A 15,182-nucleotide genomic window follows, 5' to 3' on the forward strand; every position below is an offset into this window, starting at 1 on the left:
CCGCGGCTACGTCGCGGGCTGGGGCATCTCCTCCAGCCTCCACTCCGGGCCGCCCAGCCCCGCGGACAGCCGCCCACTGGGCCCTGCGGCCCGTGGCTCTCGCAGCGCGCCGAGGATGGTCCCGCGGGGTGGCCTTGTCCTTTCGGGGGACGCTCGCGTCTCCGGGGGCGGTGGACCTTTCCCAGGCTGCGGCAGGTGCCTTATCCTGTTTTTTTTTCCCCCGCCGGAGCTGCTGCTTTTCCTCTCTTTGTCGTGCTCCGACGCCTTTTTCCCAGCTCCCAAGGTCGCCGCGGCCTGGCTGCGCGGGGCGGGCGGGGGGGGGAAGCCGGGACGGGGGAACGGTGTGGGGGGGGGGACGCCCCGCTCAAGGCTTTCGCCGCAGCCCCCGCGCCACCGCAGGGGACACGTGCGCGGGGCTCCCACACCGAGCCCATAAAGGCCGCGGCGGTTGTGCCGCGCTCCCCCCCCCCGCCCCCTTCCACCCCAACCCGCCCCCTTGCCCACCCTCCCCCCTCCCCGAGCAGCCCCCCGCCACCATGGGTGGCCCCCCGCCGCTCCTCCTCCTCCTCTTCCTCTTCCTCCGGACCGGGACCGCTGCCGCCGCCGGGGCTGGGACCCGCCATGCCCGTGAGCTGGGGGGGGGGATGGCTGGGGGGGTGGGCGGTCACTTCCCTTTAAGGGGTCCCTCCTTTCCCCCCCCCCCCGAAGGGATGTAGGGGGCCCTGCTGCTTGGGTGGGGGTCCCATCCTCCTCCCCCCTGCCAAAGGTCTGTAAGGGATCGCTGCCTGCCAGGGAGTCCCTGTCCCTCCCTCTCTAGTGGGGTGTGGGGGTCCTTGGTCCATGGGGGGGCTCTTGGCCCATGCGTGGGTCCCTGCCCACCCCAGGGATGGGGGGGCTCTTGGCCCATGAGGCAGTCCCTGCCCATCCCAAGGATGTGGGGGTCCTTGGCCCATGCGTGGGTCCCTGCCTGCCCCAGGGATGTGGGGGTCCTTGGCCATAGAGGGGTCCCTGCCTGCCCTAGGGATGTGGGGGTCCTTGGCCCATGGGGGGGTTCTTGCACACCCCAGGGATGTGGGGGTCCTTGACCCATGAGGGGTGTCCCTGCCTGCCCCAGGGATGTGGGGGTCCTTGGCCATGGGGGGGTCCCTGCCCGCCCCAGGGATGTGGGGGTCCTTGGCCGTAGAGGGGTCCCTGCCCACCCCAAGGATGTGGGGGTCCTTGGCCCATGGGGGGGTTCTTGCACACCCCAGGGATGTGGGGGTCCTGGCCCATGGGGGGAGTCCTTGGCTATGGGGGGTGTCCGTGCCCACCCCAAGGATGTGGGGGTCCCTGTCCCTCCTGTAGGATGCATGCAGGTCGCTTCCTTTGGGGGGGGGATGTTTTCCTCCACCTGAGGGGCTATAGGGGGTCCCTGCCCTCTGCCCTGGGGGCTGCGGGGGCACCTCTCCCTCGGGGTGGGGGGTGTGGGGGGTCCCACCTTCCACCCGGTAGGAGATCCCCGGGGAGGGGGGGTGGCGGCAGGGGGGCGCCCAGCAGAACCCCGGCGCACTCGGCGCACGCGGGGCCGAGGCGGCGCGCCGCGGCCCCGGGGTGCGCGCGTTTTTGGGGGGGGGTTTCTCTCGTCCCGCAGCGCCCGGCGGCCTCGACTGCGCGGCCTCGCGCCAGGCCGCCTGCGGCGCCGCCTGCGTCCCCGTGCCCTGGCTCTGCGACGGGGAGCGGCAGTGCCCCGACGGGACGGACGAGCGGTGCGGTGAGTGCGGCGGGCGGGCGGGCGTTTGGGGAGGGGGCGCCGCCGGCCGTGCTCGGGGGCGAGCCGCGGCGGGGCTGTGCCTGCCCCGGCAGACGCCGCCTGCGCCGGAGACCCCCACGCCTGGCAGTGCGACGACGGCCGGTGCGTCTCCAGCGGCTGGCGCTGCGACGGCGCCACCGACTGCCCCGACGGCTCGGACGAGCGGGACTGCGGTAGGTTTCATTTCATTTTATATTTCATTTTATTTTATTTTTGGAGAGGTACTGGGGGGGGGGGAGCGGTGGCTGGCCGGCGGGTGGCGAGCGCCGCTGCGTGCCCGCAGTGTGCGGGGCCAAGAAGGTGCAGTGTCCCGGCACCCACCACTGCATCCCGCGCTGGGAGCTCTGCGACCGCCACCGGGACTGCGAGGACGGCTGGGACGAGGAGGGCTGCCCGCTGCGGCCCTGCCTGCCGGGCCAGTGGCAGTGCAGGAACCGCGTGTGCGTCGCGGCCGAGTGGAAGTGCAACGGCGTCGACGACTGCGGCGACTCCTCCGACGAAGACGTCTGCGGTGAGCGGCGCCCGCTCCCACCCGCCCGCCCGCTTGCGCCGGGGCCACACGCTGAGCCCTGGCTCCCCGCGGGGCTGCGGACCACCGTGCCCTACCCGCCGTGGGTCCCGCAGCCCCCTGCCCCGCCGGCATGGTGCGCTGCGACGAGGGCAAGTGCATCCTGGAGGCCCTGATGTGCAACGACGAGGACGACTGCCTGGACGGCACCGACGAGCCCGGCACCTGCGGTGAGCCCGGCGGCCAGGCCGGGCAGGGGTGCGTGCCCCCCGCCTCGTGCCCCTAAACCCGCCTCTCCTCCACCTGCGCAGGACGGAGCTGCTTCGTGCGCAACGGGGGCTGCGCGGAGACCTGCACGGACACACGCTGGGGCGTGCGCTGCTCCTGCGGGGCCGGCTGGGAGCTGCAAGCCGACGGGCAGAGCTGTGCCGGTACGGAGCTGGCCGGCAGGGCTGTGCGGGCGGGTGGCTGTGGTGGTGGTGGCCGTGGTGGTGGTGGCCGTGGTCATGGTCGTGGTGGTGGCTGTGGCCGTGGTGGTGGTGGCCGTGGTGGGGCCGCCGGCGCCGCGTGCCGCCGCCGGGCTCCCGCCAGCGCCCTGTCGCGTGTCGGCGCAGACGTGGACGAGTGCGCCCTGCCCTACGGCCCCTGCAGCCAGCTGTGCAGCAACGCGCCCGGCGCCTTCAGCTGCGCCTGCCTCCCGGGCTACGCGCTGCGGCACGGCGCCGCCTGCGAGGTGGCAGGTGGGTCCTGCGGGCGGGCTTTCATTTTTTGTATTTTTATTATTTTTACCCCCACCTCTCTTCTCCCCGAGCCCACCAGGCCGGCGGGAGAGTGACCCGCGGCCACTTGCCCCCCACCCTCCCCGGCAGACAACGCCACGCAGCTCCTCGTGGCCGTGGGGCAGGACCTGGCTCTGCTGGACGCCCGGACCCGAACTTACCGGCCCCTGCTGGCCACCGAGACGGAGCCGCGCGCCCTCGCCTACGACCTGCTGCGGGAAACCTACTACTGGCTCACGGAGGAGGGCGAGCTCCGCGCCCGCCATCCCGACCGGGGCGCCCAGCCCCTCTACCCAGGTGGGTCCGGCGGGGCTGAGCGGCCGAGCCGTGGGGCGCCCTCCCTCGGGGTGGGAGGGGGGCTCGCCCCGCCGCTCACCCTGCGGTCCCCACAGATGCCGGGGAGGTCAACAGCATCTCGGTGGACTGGTTCACGGGGCAGCTGTACTGGGCCAGCAGCCGTCCCGCCGCCATCTGTGCGGGGCTGGGCGACGGCCGGGGCTACGTGACGGTGCTGGGCAAGGACGTGGCCCCTGAGCAGCTCGTGGTGCACCCGGCCGCCCGGTGAGGCTCGTGCCCCGGGGCCATGCTGGTGGGACATGTTGGGTAGCACCGGCCCCGGAGGGATGGGGTGGGGGGACCTCCGCCTTCACCCGGTGCTCAGTGCCTGCCCCCCAGGTCCCTGTACTGGGTGAACCGCGGGCAGAGGGGCCGCACGGTCGTTGCCGCGGCGGGCATGGACGGCTCGGACCGGCGGGAGCTCACCGTGGTGTCCATGGAGGAGCCGGTGGGGCTGAGCCTGGACCACGCGGCCGGCAGGCTCTACTGGATCAGCGAGTACAAGGAGGTAGGGGGGCGAGCAGCAGTGGGTCTCTGCCAGCTCAAGGTGCCAGCAGGCCATGGGGCAGCACTGGGGATGGTGGCGAGTCCCTGGCTCGGGAGGTGGGACGGCCTGCTCTTGGGGGTGGGGGGCAGTCCGAGCCTCCCTGCCCCACGGCAGGAGGGTGCCGTGCGGTCACCGCGCCCCGGCCTGTCCCCAGTCCATCGAGACACTGAAGGTGGACGGCAGCGGGCGCCACTCCTTCCCCGCGGTCCTGCGGAGCCACGCGGAGCCGCTGGGCCTGGCCGCGTTCGAGAGCCGGTTCTTCTGGGCCGACGGCACGGAGCTCGTTTCGGCCGCCCAGGCCTCCCCCCGGGAGCAGGCGGTGCTGCTCCGCGCCCCCGTCTCGGCTTTCACCGTGCTGCACGCCCTGCGGCAGCCTCCCCGTGAGTACCTCCCACGGGTGCTCCAGGTGGAGCTTCCCAGATCCTGCCTGGTGGGGCCAGGTGGTGAGAGCTCCCTTGCCAGAGGGGACGTACGGACCTATAGAAAGGCTGTTGACCCCCACCGTGGTCTGGGGTGGCACTGATTCCTCCTGGGATGACACCGGTGCCCTGCCTGGGGGCAGCACGCTTATGTCCAGCCTGGGCTCGAGGGGGGATGGGAGGAGGCCCGGCAGTCACAGCTGCCCACGCTCGCAACGTCCCTCTGCTCCCAGGGGACACCGCCGCGTGCGCTCCAGGCCTGTGCAGCCACCTCTGCCTCCTGTCGCCGGTGCACCCTCAGGGCTACAAGTGCGCGTGTCCCGAGGGGCTCTTCCTCCTGCCCTCGGGGAAGTGTGCAGGTGAGCAGGGGTGGCCGGGCAGAGTACGTCCCTGCGGGGGCTGTGACTAGGACCAGGTCCCCAGCACGCACAGGTGCTGCTTGTTACTCCTTGGTCCATGCTGGGGACCCACTCCTGCGGGTCAGAGGTGTGGCCCAGCTTGGGAAGTGCCCTGCGTGCAGAGTGAGGGGACCAGGGGGGTTCCCAGAGTTTGGAGCTGGCCTGGGGGCAATGGGAAGCCCCTACTTGTGCCAGGAGCTGTGCTCTGTGCAGTGAAACTCTTGGCCTGGGTGAGAAACAAGCAGATGCTGTCTGTACCCTGGTGAGCCCGGGAGAGGAGAGGATGGGGCTGCATGGGAGCTGGGGGGCTCTTGTCCCCATAATGGGTGGCCTCGTCCCTGGACAGCCTCACTTGGCTCTCCAGGCTGCAGGGTCTGCCTGGGCCATGCCTGCTCAGCTCCCCTAGGGCTCTGCTCACACATTGTCCTGTTCCTGCAGAGCTGTCCATCGTGTACGCGGAGGAGAAGGCCATCTCCCTGGTGCAGGTGGGCCCCGGTGCCCACAGCCAGCTGGTGCAGGTGTGGCTGGAGCACCTCCACCTGCAGGACATGGACTGGCAGAGGTCAGTGCTCTACGGGACGGATGACCGTGGGACACTGCTGCGTGTGGTGGGACACCCGGGGAGGAGAGAAGCCATCTCAACCGGGCTGCCAGGTGAGACCCTGTGGAGCAACAGAGAAGAGGGCCTGCATTATGGACGTTTTCCTAGTGGTGCCCCGGGGTGCTTCCTGGGATGCGGGGCTCTCTCGGGTATGGGGGCAGGGGGGACCAATGGCGGAGGAGCACGGCTGTGGGACAGTCCCCTAACTGCTCATCTGCCTACTGCCACTCAGTTTGCTCTGCCCACGTGGACATACGCTCTGGGGACCTGTACTGGCTCGCATGTAACCGGAAGGACGTTGGAGTTAGCCGGGCGCCTGGCATGGCCCCCCACATCCTGCACCGTGCCCGCAGCAGCATCCAGCACCTCTTCCTGGACTGGCAGCGAGGTGCTCTGTACTGGCTGGCGCAGGGGCTGCCCCTGCAGCAGCTCAGCCTGGCCGGGGGCACGCCGCAGGATGCCTGGAACGAAACGTGGCCCGAAGAGCTGCCTGCAGCCATGGATAGCAAGGCCTTCAGCTTGCTCTGGAGCTCAGCCTCGGGTGAGCCCAGCGGGGCCAGGAGCAGGGTGCGGAAGTGGTCACTGTAGAGGCAGGAGGGTCCAGCCTATGCATGGTGGGTTCGTGCCCAGGCAGAGGGTGGGCAATGAGGTCCAGTGCCACTGCTGGAGTCCATGGAGCCTCCAGCATGAATGAGCTGATGGCCTCAGCCCTGGCATCCTTCCCGTAGCAGCAGGGTAAGGGGAGATCTGGTGGGCCGAGAGGGGGGCCCGTGAGCCCTGGCTCAGTAGCATCCCTCTGCTTTGCAGGCCTGTGGGCACTGAGTCTGACCAAGAGGCAAGCAGTCACCCTGGTACCCAGCTGGCCCCACGGCCTCGTGGCTGCCTTCGAGCCCTACTTGGTGTCAACAAATGGGACGGCTTTGCTGCTGTGGGACCGGAGGACGCTGACCCTTGTGCTCTCCATACCAGCAGTGGGTGTGCAGGGAGTGGTGACCTTCGTGGGCACGGAGCTGCAGGCTAGTAAGTGTAATGGTGGCACTGTACCTGCTGTCGGTGCTGTACTTGGTGCGGCTGGGTGGCCCGGGCTGCCTCGAGCTGGGGCAGGTGGCTTGAGTTGGGGGGCTGTGCAGGACATTTATGGGGGTACTCATGTCATGGGCAAGATGTAGCCCCAACTCTGGGCTCTTGTTCCAGCACCAGTGCCTCTGCCAGCACCAACGAACAAGGAGTCTGCCCTGCCCCTCCCTCCGCTTGTGACCACCAGTACAACGACAACCACAACCACCACTACAGCTCAGCCCACCACCTCCACCACAAGGCCTACAACAAGCAAGACTACTACTGTGCCAGTCACTGTTCATGTAGCAACCAGTAAGGCCACCGTAACACCAACCACCACTGCCCGGCCCACGCCAACCAAGACTACCTCAGCGACAAGAACCACTACCACCCGATCCACACCAACCAAGACCATCCCTGTGTCAACTACTACAACCACCCGACTCAGTGCCTGGGCAACGCCAACCAAGACAACCTCTACACTGCCAACCAAGACCACTCTTACGCAATCAACCACTACCACCACCACTACCACCACCACTACCACCAGTCGGCCTTCATCAACCAAGACCTCTGCCATGCAGCCAACTGCCACCACCTGGCGCATAACCAGCCCTGCACGGGTTGTGCCCCCAACCCCCAAGCTCTCACCAAGCCCTCCACATTCCCCAACCCCTGTCCCCCACCTGTCCTGTCCCCGCACGCATGTGCTCTGCCGCGACGGCACTGAGTGCGTGGCCCAGGAGTATGTGTGTGATGGGGAGAAGGATTGCGTGGATGGCTCTGATGAGGATGGCTGTGCCCAGCTCTGTGACACCCCAGGTAGGAGCTGTTCTCTGCTCCCTGGGTAGCTGGGTGGCCCTGTGCCAGGATTTCTGGCTGCTTCCTGATTGGGTTGGAGGGATGGGGAGCAGGCAAAGTGCATGCCCTGGCCTGTGCCAGGACTTGTGGTTGCTTCCTGGTAGGGTTGGAGGGATGGAGGATGTGGAGGATCATCTGCTGCTTGGAGGGACCTAGATGTGACTGAACTAGGACTGCTTCTGTCTCCCTGCTGGGGATGAGGCTGCTGGAAATACCCTGGCTAGGAGGGCTCAAACCTTGTCCTGGTGGAGCGGGGCCGTTCCGGGGCTCTAGGGAACGAGAGCGCTGGCTGGGGGGTCTGGGCACCCCACCTGCCCGCGCCAGGCTCAGCGCGTTTCCTTGTCCCCCCAGGGGCCTTCCGCTGTTCGAGCGGGGCTGCGTGCGTGCGCCCTGGGGAGCGCTGCGACGGGGTGCCGCAGTGCCCCGATGCCTCGGACGAGGCGGGCTGCTGGAGCCCCACGCGAGACTGCGCCCTGCGCTGCGACGCTGCCGCCCGCTGCGTCCCCGAGAGCTGGCTCTGCGACGGCCACGCCGACTGCCTGGACCGCGCCGACGAGCGGGGCTGCGGTGAGACCCCGGGGCCGGGCGACGGGGCCCCCCTGCGTACGGGGTGCCGCAGGGAGCGCGCGCACGCGGAGCCGCCCCGGCGGGCTGGGGGCCGCGCGGTGCCCCCCGCTCAGCGCCGGCCCCGCTCGCAGTGCCGAAGGAGTGCAGCCCGAGCGAGTTCGCCTGCCGGAGCGGGCAGTGCGTGGCCGCGGCCCTGCGCTGCGACGGCGACCGGGACTGCCGGGACGGCTCGGACGAGGAGGGCTGCGCCGTGCCGCGGCCGCTGCTGTGCCGCCCCGGCGAGCTGCCGTGCCCCCGGAGCGGGCAGTGCGTGCCGGAGGCCTGGCGCTGCGACGGCACCCCCGACTGCGGCGATGGAGCGGACGAGCAGGTGCGCGGCGCCCGCAGGGACGCGGTCCCGTCCCCGTCCCCGTCCGGGCTGGCCGGCACCGCCGCTCACGCCGCGCTCTCGCAGGGCTGCGCCGGGGAGGAAAAGCCGTGCGGGGAGCAGCAGTGGGGTTGCTCCGGCGGCCGCGGGTGCGTCCCCGACGCCTGGCGCTGCGACGGAGAGAGCGACTGCGCGGACGGCAGCGACGAGGCTGGCTGTGAGCGCTGCCCCGCTCGTCCCCTCTGCGTCCCGCCTGGGGAGGGCTGGCACGGAGGGAGGGCAGGCGGGACGGCACCCCAGGACGCCCACGCCGCCGGGGGAAAGGCCGCTTTTCCGGTATCCGTGGCGGCTCTGGGCCCCGTGTGTCTGTTGTCTCCACGGGGCTGGTGTCACCTGGTGTATGAGCGGCCCGGAGGCAGGCTGGGCGTTGCTGTCACGGGCACCCGAGCAGCGCCTGCCCGGTGCCAGGAGATGACGGAGGAGGCTCAGGACATCCTTCCACCTGTGCGTCCCCGCAGGCCCGCCTGCTCCCTGCCAGAGCCACGAGCACCCGTGCGGGCTGGGGAGCTGCGTGAACGCATCCTTGGTGTGCGACGGTCGTCAAGACTGCGCGGATGGCTCAGACGAGGGAGGCAACTGCTCCGTGCCCTGCCAGCTGCCCTGCTCTCACCTCTGCCACCCCTCGCCCCAGGGGCCAGTGAGTACCAGGAGCCATGGGCCAGCTGGGGGGGGGGCACCGTGTCCCCCGGGGACACGTGGGGCTGATAGCCTCTCTCCTCGCAGAAGTGCCAGTGCCCCCCGGGCTATCGGCTGGCTGAGAATGGCGTGTCCTGCACAGATGTGGATGAGTGCAGGGAGGAGGGTGAGAGATTCTGCAGCCAGACCTGCCTCAATGCCCCGGGGAACTACAGCTGTGGCTGCCTCCCTGGCTACCTGCTCGAGCCCGATGGCCATATCTGCAAACTCACTGGTGAGCCCAGAGGTGTCCAGGCAGGATTGGCGGGGGTGGTCCTGGCACTCAACGGACATCTGGCAGGCACCTGCCCAGGGGCATCTGCTGCCTGTGGGGAGCTCTGCAGTCCCCCAGATAGCCCTGGCCCTCTGCCACGTGGCCTCCCAGGCCATGCTCAGCTGTGAGTTGCCGCTTGCCAGCCCACAGCCAGTGGAAAGGTCCATCCCCGCTTAGTTGTGTGGTAGGGCCAGATCCCGGCAGGATGCAGTGCTCCAGAGCACTGTGCTCCCTGTCCACGTGTGCTGGGACTGCGGGGCTGCTAGCAGGGAGTGGGACCTGAGGGGCTCTGTGTTGCCCCAGGACCGGAGCCCACATTGCTGGTGGCCATGCAGTCAGAGGTGCTGTCCTACGGGCTGCGGAGTGGGCGTGAGGAGGTGCTGCTGGCCACCGACAAGGAGCGCGTCATCTTCTCACTCGATTATGACCCAGTGGAAAGGAAGGCTTTCTGGGTGGACCTGGGCACGGAGAGCATCCGCTGGCAGGGCCTCGACTCGGGCAAGAAGGGCACACTGGTGAAAGGTGGGCTTTGACGAGGAGAGGGGAGCAGGGCCGGTGTCTCTGTGGCCATGCAGGCTCCAGGGTGCCTGGCTCTGTACCCCTCAGTGGAGGAATGCTGGTGGGACCCAGGCTGAGAGGAAGCTGAGCTCCTGGGGTGGCGGGGATCTGGATTGGGAGCATCCAGGGCCGGGCGGGGAGGACACATGTGGCTGTCACTGCCGGGCACTGAGGCTTGGATGTGTTGCAGGTGTGAGATCAGACTGCATCGCTGTGGACTGGGTGGGGAGGAACCTGTACTGGACAGATGGGGTGGCAGGACAGGTGCTGGCCACCCGCCTGGGGGCTGCCTGGCGAGGGGTCCCAGAGTACACCGTGGTGCTGGATGGAGACCTGGACCAGCCCCACTCCCTGGTTCTCCAGCCTCCGGCAGGGTAAGATGGGGGTGAGAGGATGCAGGGATCTCCTTGCCAACTCCGTCCTGGCCAATTTTTCCTGTGGAGCCTGGCATCAGGCTGGGAGAGAGGTGCGATGGTCTCACCTGGACATGGTCAGGGTCACACAACTGAGGAAGAAGGAGCGTGGGTACCTGCCCCTAATGTGGACAGGGCCTATGGTGCATCCATGTTCGCGTGGGAAAAGCCCCACTGCCCCAGCGCTGGGGTGATGCTGTGGCAGATCCATGGGCCGGCACCTCTCTCCCCGCAGGCTGCTCTACTGGTCAGAGGTGGGGAGTCACCCACGGCTGATGGAGGCCGCCATGGATGGGAGCCGTCGGCGTACACTGCTGGCCCAAGGGCTGGGCTGGCCCACCGCTCTGGCCCTTGACCTCCCTGGCTGGAGGATCTTCTGGCTGGATGAGAAGCTGGGCAGCATCGGCTCAGTGCACCTGGATGGCACCGACATGAAGGTGTGTGCCAGGGGGCTTTAGGCACAAGGTTGTGACAGATACCAGGGCTGGTGGTCATAGTCTCTCCACCAGGTGCTGCAGCTGAGCTGGGTCCAGAGCCCCTTTGCGGCAGCTGTGTGCGAAGGAGAGCTGTACTGGTCAGAGAAAAAGGCATGGACAGTGCAGCGAGTGGACAAGGCCACTGGCAAGAACAGGACTGTAGTGCTCAAGCGACATAGGCAGCCCCACGGTCTCCAGGTACCTGGGGGTGCCCCATGGCTCGGCTCACACCTTCAGCCTATGTGACCCCGCCATCCCCGGGGTGCAGAGCTGCCCTCCTCATCCTTGGGGTCCTTGAGCAATGGTCCCTGTGGTCAAGAGTCTCTGGTCTTCTTGCCATCTCCCTGTTTCACCTTCCTGCCCTGAGCCAGGCCATGGCGAGGTCTCAGGAGGCTGATGTGATGCCAGTCATGATCAGCCCTTCTGCTGGACACTGGCTGGGCCATGGAGCTGACCTGGCCCTTCTCCGCAGGTGATGCACCCAATGCTGCGACCAGCGTTCCCCAACCCGTGCGCAGCGCGTGGCTGCTCCCACCTGTGTCTGCTGAGCACTCGGCACACCGGGCAGTGCCGGTGCCCTGCTGGGCTGACGCTGGCAGCTGACGAGACCACCTGCCTCCCCCTCCACGATTCAGCCTTTGCCCTTCTGGTGGCACCAGCAGCTGTGACCCAGGTACTGCCCTGCATCTCCCAGAGCCAGGCCCAGGGTCTGCTGTGCTGGCTGCCTTTGGGCAAGCTGCTGCCATGCCTGGAGGTGGTTGGTCACTCCACCATCCTGGCAGCTCCTTTCTCCACCCAGGTCTACCTGAAGGACCTGCCTGCCACGGCTGGAGCCCAGAGCCTTCCCCCACACCGAGCCCTCCCCTTGGCCAAGGTGGGCCCGTTGACAGCCATTGACTACACAGTGAAGGATAAGAGCCTGTATTTCGCAGAGGTGGGGGGCCGCTCCATCGGGCTGCTGCGCCTGAAGGACTCAGGCCGACTGTCCTGGAAGCGAGCGGTGGCTGTGGAGGGCACAGTGGTGTCCCTAGCCCTGGACTGGCCGAGCGGGAACCTGTACTGGATCGGGGGGCAGCCGCCCCTCATTAGCGTGGCGGCTCCTGGGGGTCGCTGGGCCCTGGTGCTGCTCAGCGAAGGGCTGCAGGGCGCTGCCTGGCTGACGCTGTGTCCTCGTGCCTCCACCATGTGCTTCGTCACAGCAGCGGGCAGCCGGGGGCTGGGGGCCACGGTGGAGTGCGCGGCCATGGACGGCACCAGCCGCAGGACAGTCTGGAGGAGGGCCCGGGCTCCCGTTGGCCTCACCTTTGGAGGCGCTGGCACCCGGCTGTACTGGGCAGACCGTGGTGAGTGTGGGGCTGACCTGAGGCACCCCGACTGTAAGCTGTGGCCTGGCTTACTCCTGTGGGGCAGCCCAGAGCCCTCTGACGTCTATCTCCTGCAGAGAGAGGAGTGATCAACAGCATGGAGCTGGACGGCTCCCACTTCCGTGTGGTGCGGGAAGGGCTGCACGGCCTCTCGCTCTTTGCCATTGGAGATGGCTTCCTGCTCTGGACCACTGCTTCGACCAACGGTGAGCCTGTCTGTTGGCTGCTGTGCTTGATACACCCCCTCCTGCTCTCCCAGAGCATGGTATGGGTCTCTCTAGGGTGCAGGCTGCCCCCAGGATAAAGGGCAGCCTGTGGGACCCTGATCTTCTGTACTGGACGCCCTCATGGGAGGAGATGGGGAAGTGCTGATCCCTGCGTGTCCCCAGGCTCCAGCAAGGTGTGGCACAGCCGGTTGGAGCGGGCCGAGAGCTGGTGGTTCCCGATGGAGCAGGACCTGCTGGCCGTGAGAATTTACAGCCAGTTCTCGCAGGAAGGTGGGTCTGTGGCTGCCGCAGTATGGGGCGGGTCTGGGGTGCCGTGTCCTTCCCTACGGAGGCCCTGCAAACCTGTGCTGTCCTGGCAGGCACCAACGGCTGTGCAGAGAGAAATGGGGGCTGTGCCCAGCTCTGCTTGCCCAACCCTACGGGGCGGCTGTGCCGCTGCTCAGCCGGTTACCGCCTGGTGCACGGGACAGAGTGCGTGCCAGCCCCCCCGTGCCTGGCCCCGCTCCAGGCCTGCTATGACCTCCAGAGTTGCTTCTCCAGAGAGCAGGCCTGTGATGGGCACCCAGACTGCGCGGATGGCTCTGATGAGCTGGACTGTGAGTACCTGCCTGTGCTGCGTGCATGCAGGCTCCTGGCTGGGCACTAGGAGGCTTGCCCAGTCTCGCCCAGTTTGGGAAGGTGGTTCCACCTGGGGCTCTACTGAGCTGTGCACATCCCTCCAGGTCCCTCTGCAGCAGTGGAGACACAGCTTCCCACAGCAGCACCATCAGGGACACCCCGTGCGGAGGGAGAGGAGAAACCACCCTTACCTACAACCACACCCAGTCCTCAGCAGCCCATTCCCAGTCCGCCTGCAGCACCCAGCCCCCGGGAGCACGGGGAGCCCTTCCTGGTACCCCCAAGCACCGAGGAGGTGCTGGGGGCTGTGCCGTGCAGCAGTGAGACCTGTAATCTGCGCGGGGAATGCGCCATCGAGGCTGGGCGGGTGACGTGCCACTGCGCTCTGGGCTACCGCGGTGACTACTGCGAGGAGGCAGAGGTGCAGCCTATGGCGGGTCCCATCGCCCTGGGGGTGGCCGTGCTCCTGCTGGTCAGCGCAGCCTCTGTGGGGGCCCTGGCCTACATGCGGAGGAGGGACAGCCGGAGGAGGTGAGCTCTAAGGTTGGCCTGGCTTGGGCTAGGAGATACCACTCTGTCCCAGGTCAGAGGGGCTATCTGGGTGCTCCTGGGCTGCACGGAAACCTCTGCTCACTTCAGCAGACTAATGCTAGGGGTTGTGGCAGGACGTTGGGGTGGTTCTCTATCTCTACGAGATGGTTCTGCTACCCTCAGTGTACTCGCTTCTCCCCAGGACCTCCAGCACTGCCTCTACCCGAGCACTGACCCTGTACCACCGCGAGAGTGACCCTGAGGAAGAAGATGAGGAGGATGAAGAGCTTCCCCCCAAGAGCGATACCTTTGTGAATGAAGCTTATGATGGGAAAGCGGTGAGCAGTGCCAGGAGAAAGCCCTGGTGGGGAACCTTCCTGCCTCCCGGGGGTACTCTGAGGGCCCCTGCATTGGGCAGCGCTGGCACGGTGCCCACTCTGAGGCTGGCTCTGCCCTCGTGCCAGGGAAGACCTGGGGATGCCAGGATTCTGGCTGGTACAGGGCTGTCCCAGGGACCCCATGGCCAGAGCCCCTGTGCCTAGGTATGACGTGGGCCTGGGGAGGCCAGCTTAGCCCTGACTGTGATGCACCTATCTGTGGTCTCTGCAGGAGCTGCCAGCCCCACTGGGGAAGGGACCATCTCGCCCCTGAGACTGTATCTCCATAAAGGAACATTGTGCAGCATCTCTGGTGCCATGGTGGTGTATGTCCAGCCTGGGGAGGACAGTACTTATGGGTTGACTTGCCCCTCCCACACCTCCACGCTCCAAGAAACTTGCAGTCCAGAGCAAAAAATATTTTAGGAGGTCTTTAAGGAAGTCTCCAGTCCTAGCATCTTCGCTGAGTGGTCCAAATCTGGTCCCTTGCTGCAGGATGTATCCTGTACCATACCTTAACCGTGCAAAGGGTACCTCTATTCACAGTCCCTCTGCAGTGCTCTGGGCTTTGCTAAGTGTGGAAATCTCGCCCAAGGGTTCTCGCAGGGGGGAGGCCAGTGAAGGACACAATGAGTTGATCAGAATCTGCCGTCCAGGGCGTGAGTTTTTCTGGTGGGGTGGGAGTTGATTTGTCAAGCCTGCACTTGTCTCTTAGTCAGGACCCATGGTCAGAGCTTGGAAGGGTCATACTGCAGCCTGGCAGGATGCTGCTCTGACCAAACCGGTGAGGTGACAGCAGCTTGGGCTGTGGCATGTCCTGGAAGGGACAGTGCTGCTTTAGCAGCAGAGGGAATCCCCAGCCCCTGCAGCCAGGGTGATGCCCCCTGAGGAGGCTTCCTTTTATCAGCCGAAACTCCTAGCAGCTGGCCAAATTCCAGCTCTGGTTTTCTCCTATGTCCCAAGGAGGTGCCGTTTCCTCAGGAAAGGCCGTATTGAGTTGTCTGCCAGCCCTGAAGCTCCTAGGGAGTAGTTGGGCAGTTGGGTCCTGGTGTCCACAACAGCAAAGCGTTTCTCAGGAAAAGCCGATACAAGGTGGGAACCAGCTCGGCTCTGCTCTTGTTCTGTTACACAGGGGTTTTACAGCAAGGCTCTGCTCTTTAAGTGTCCCTTACAAACCAGTGAGACCAGTTTTACTGCCTCACAGCGGGAAGTGTATGTTATTTTTCCCTGTCTTTGTGATCTCTTGCTCCCTGAAAGAGCTCTGCTTGAGGAAGGAGAAACCTCCTGGGCTGACTTTGACCACGGAGGGAAAAGTCCTTTAGGAAGGTGCTACAAAAAAAACCTCTGTCCCCTTGCAGACCTTTCCCTCCCACTTCAG

General features: G+C 66.8%; 2 protein-coding genes across 2 annotated transcripts in view; both read left to right on the top strand.

The window, feature by feature from the left end:
* The window catches only part of ERI1 (exoribonuclease 1), a 69,466-nt gene extending 68,116 nt beyond the window's left edge, over nucleotides 1-1,350 (top strand). Inside the window, exon 11 of the transcript XR_009958245.1 lies at nucleotides 525-1,350. The gene's annotated coding sequence lies outside the window, so the exon portion shown is untranslated. The remainder of the gene's footprint in view (nucleotides 1-524) is intronic.
* On the top strand, nucleotides 622-14,111 carry LOC134140124 (prolow-density lipoprotein receptor-related protein 1-like). The gene is made up of 33 exons (XM_062574988.1): nucleotides 622-627; nucleotides 1,492-1,750; nucleotides 1,843-1,962; nucleotides 2,073-2,300; nucleotides 2,414-2,527; nucleotides 2,609-2,728; nucleotides 2,912-3,037; nucleotides 3,167-3,373; nucleotides 3,469-3,637; nucleotides 3,752-3,920; nucleotides 4,114-4,339; nucleotides 4,612-4,737; nucleotides 5,215-5,430; nucleotides 5,610-5,918; nucleotides 6,185-6,397; nucleotides 6,572-7,258; nucleotides 7,649-7,864; nucleotides 7,996-8,234; nucleotides 8,319-8,448; nucleotides 8,750-8,928; nucleotides 9,015-9,201; nucleotides 9,544-9,762; nucleotides 9,989-10,172; nucleotides 10,447-10,648; nucleotides 10,721-10,885; nucleotides 11,160-11,360; nucleotides 11,487-12,030; nucleotides 12,129-12,257; nucleotides 12,441-12,548; nucleotides 12,638-12,874; nucleotides 13,001-13,427; nucleotides 13,630-13,765; nucleotides 14,037-14,111. The coding sequence occupies exons 1-33, from the start codon at nucleotides 622-624 to the stop codon at nucleotides 14,076-14,078; spliced, it is 6,840 nt and encodes a 2,279-aa protein (XP_062430972.1). The 3' UTR covers nucleotides 14,079-14,111.
* The last annotated feature ends 1,071 nt before the right edge of the window (nucleotides 14,112-15,182 follow it).

Source organism: Rhea pennata, chromosome 4 (assembly GCF_028389875.1).
Source record: "Rhea pennata isolate bPtePen1 chromosome 4, bPtePen1.pri, whole genome shotgun sequence".
In the NCBI taxonomy this organism is placed as follows: Eukaryota; Metazoa; Chordata; class Aves; order Rheiformes; family Rheidae; genus Rhea; species Rhea pennata.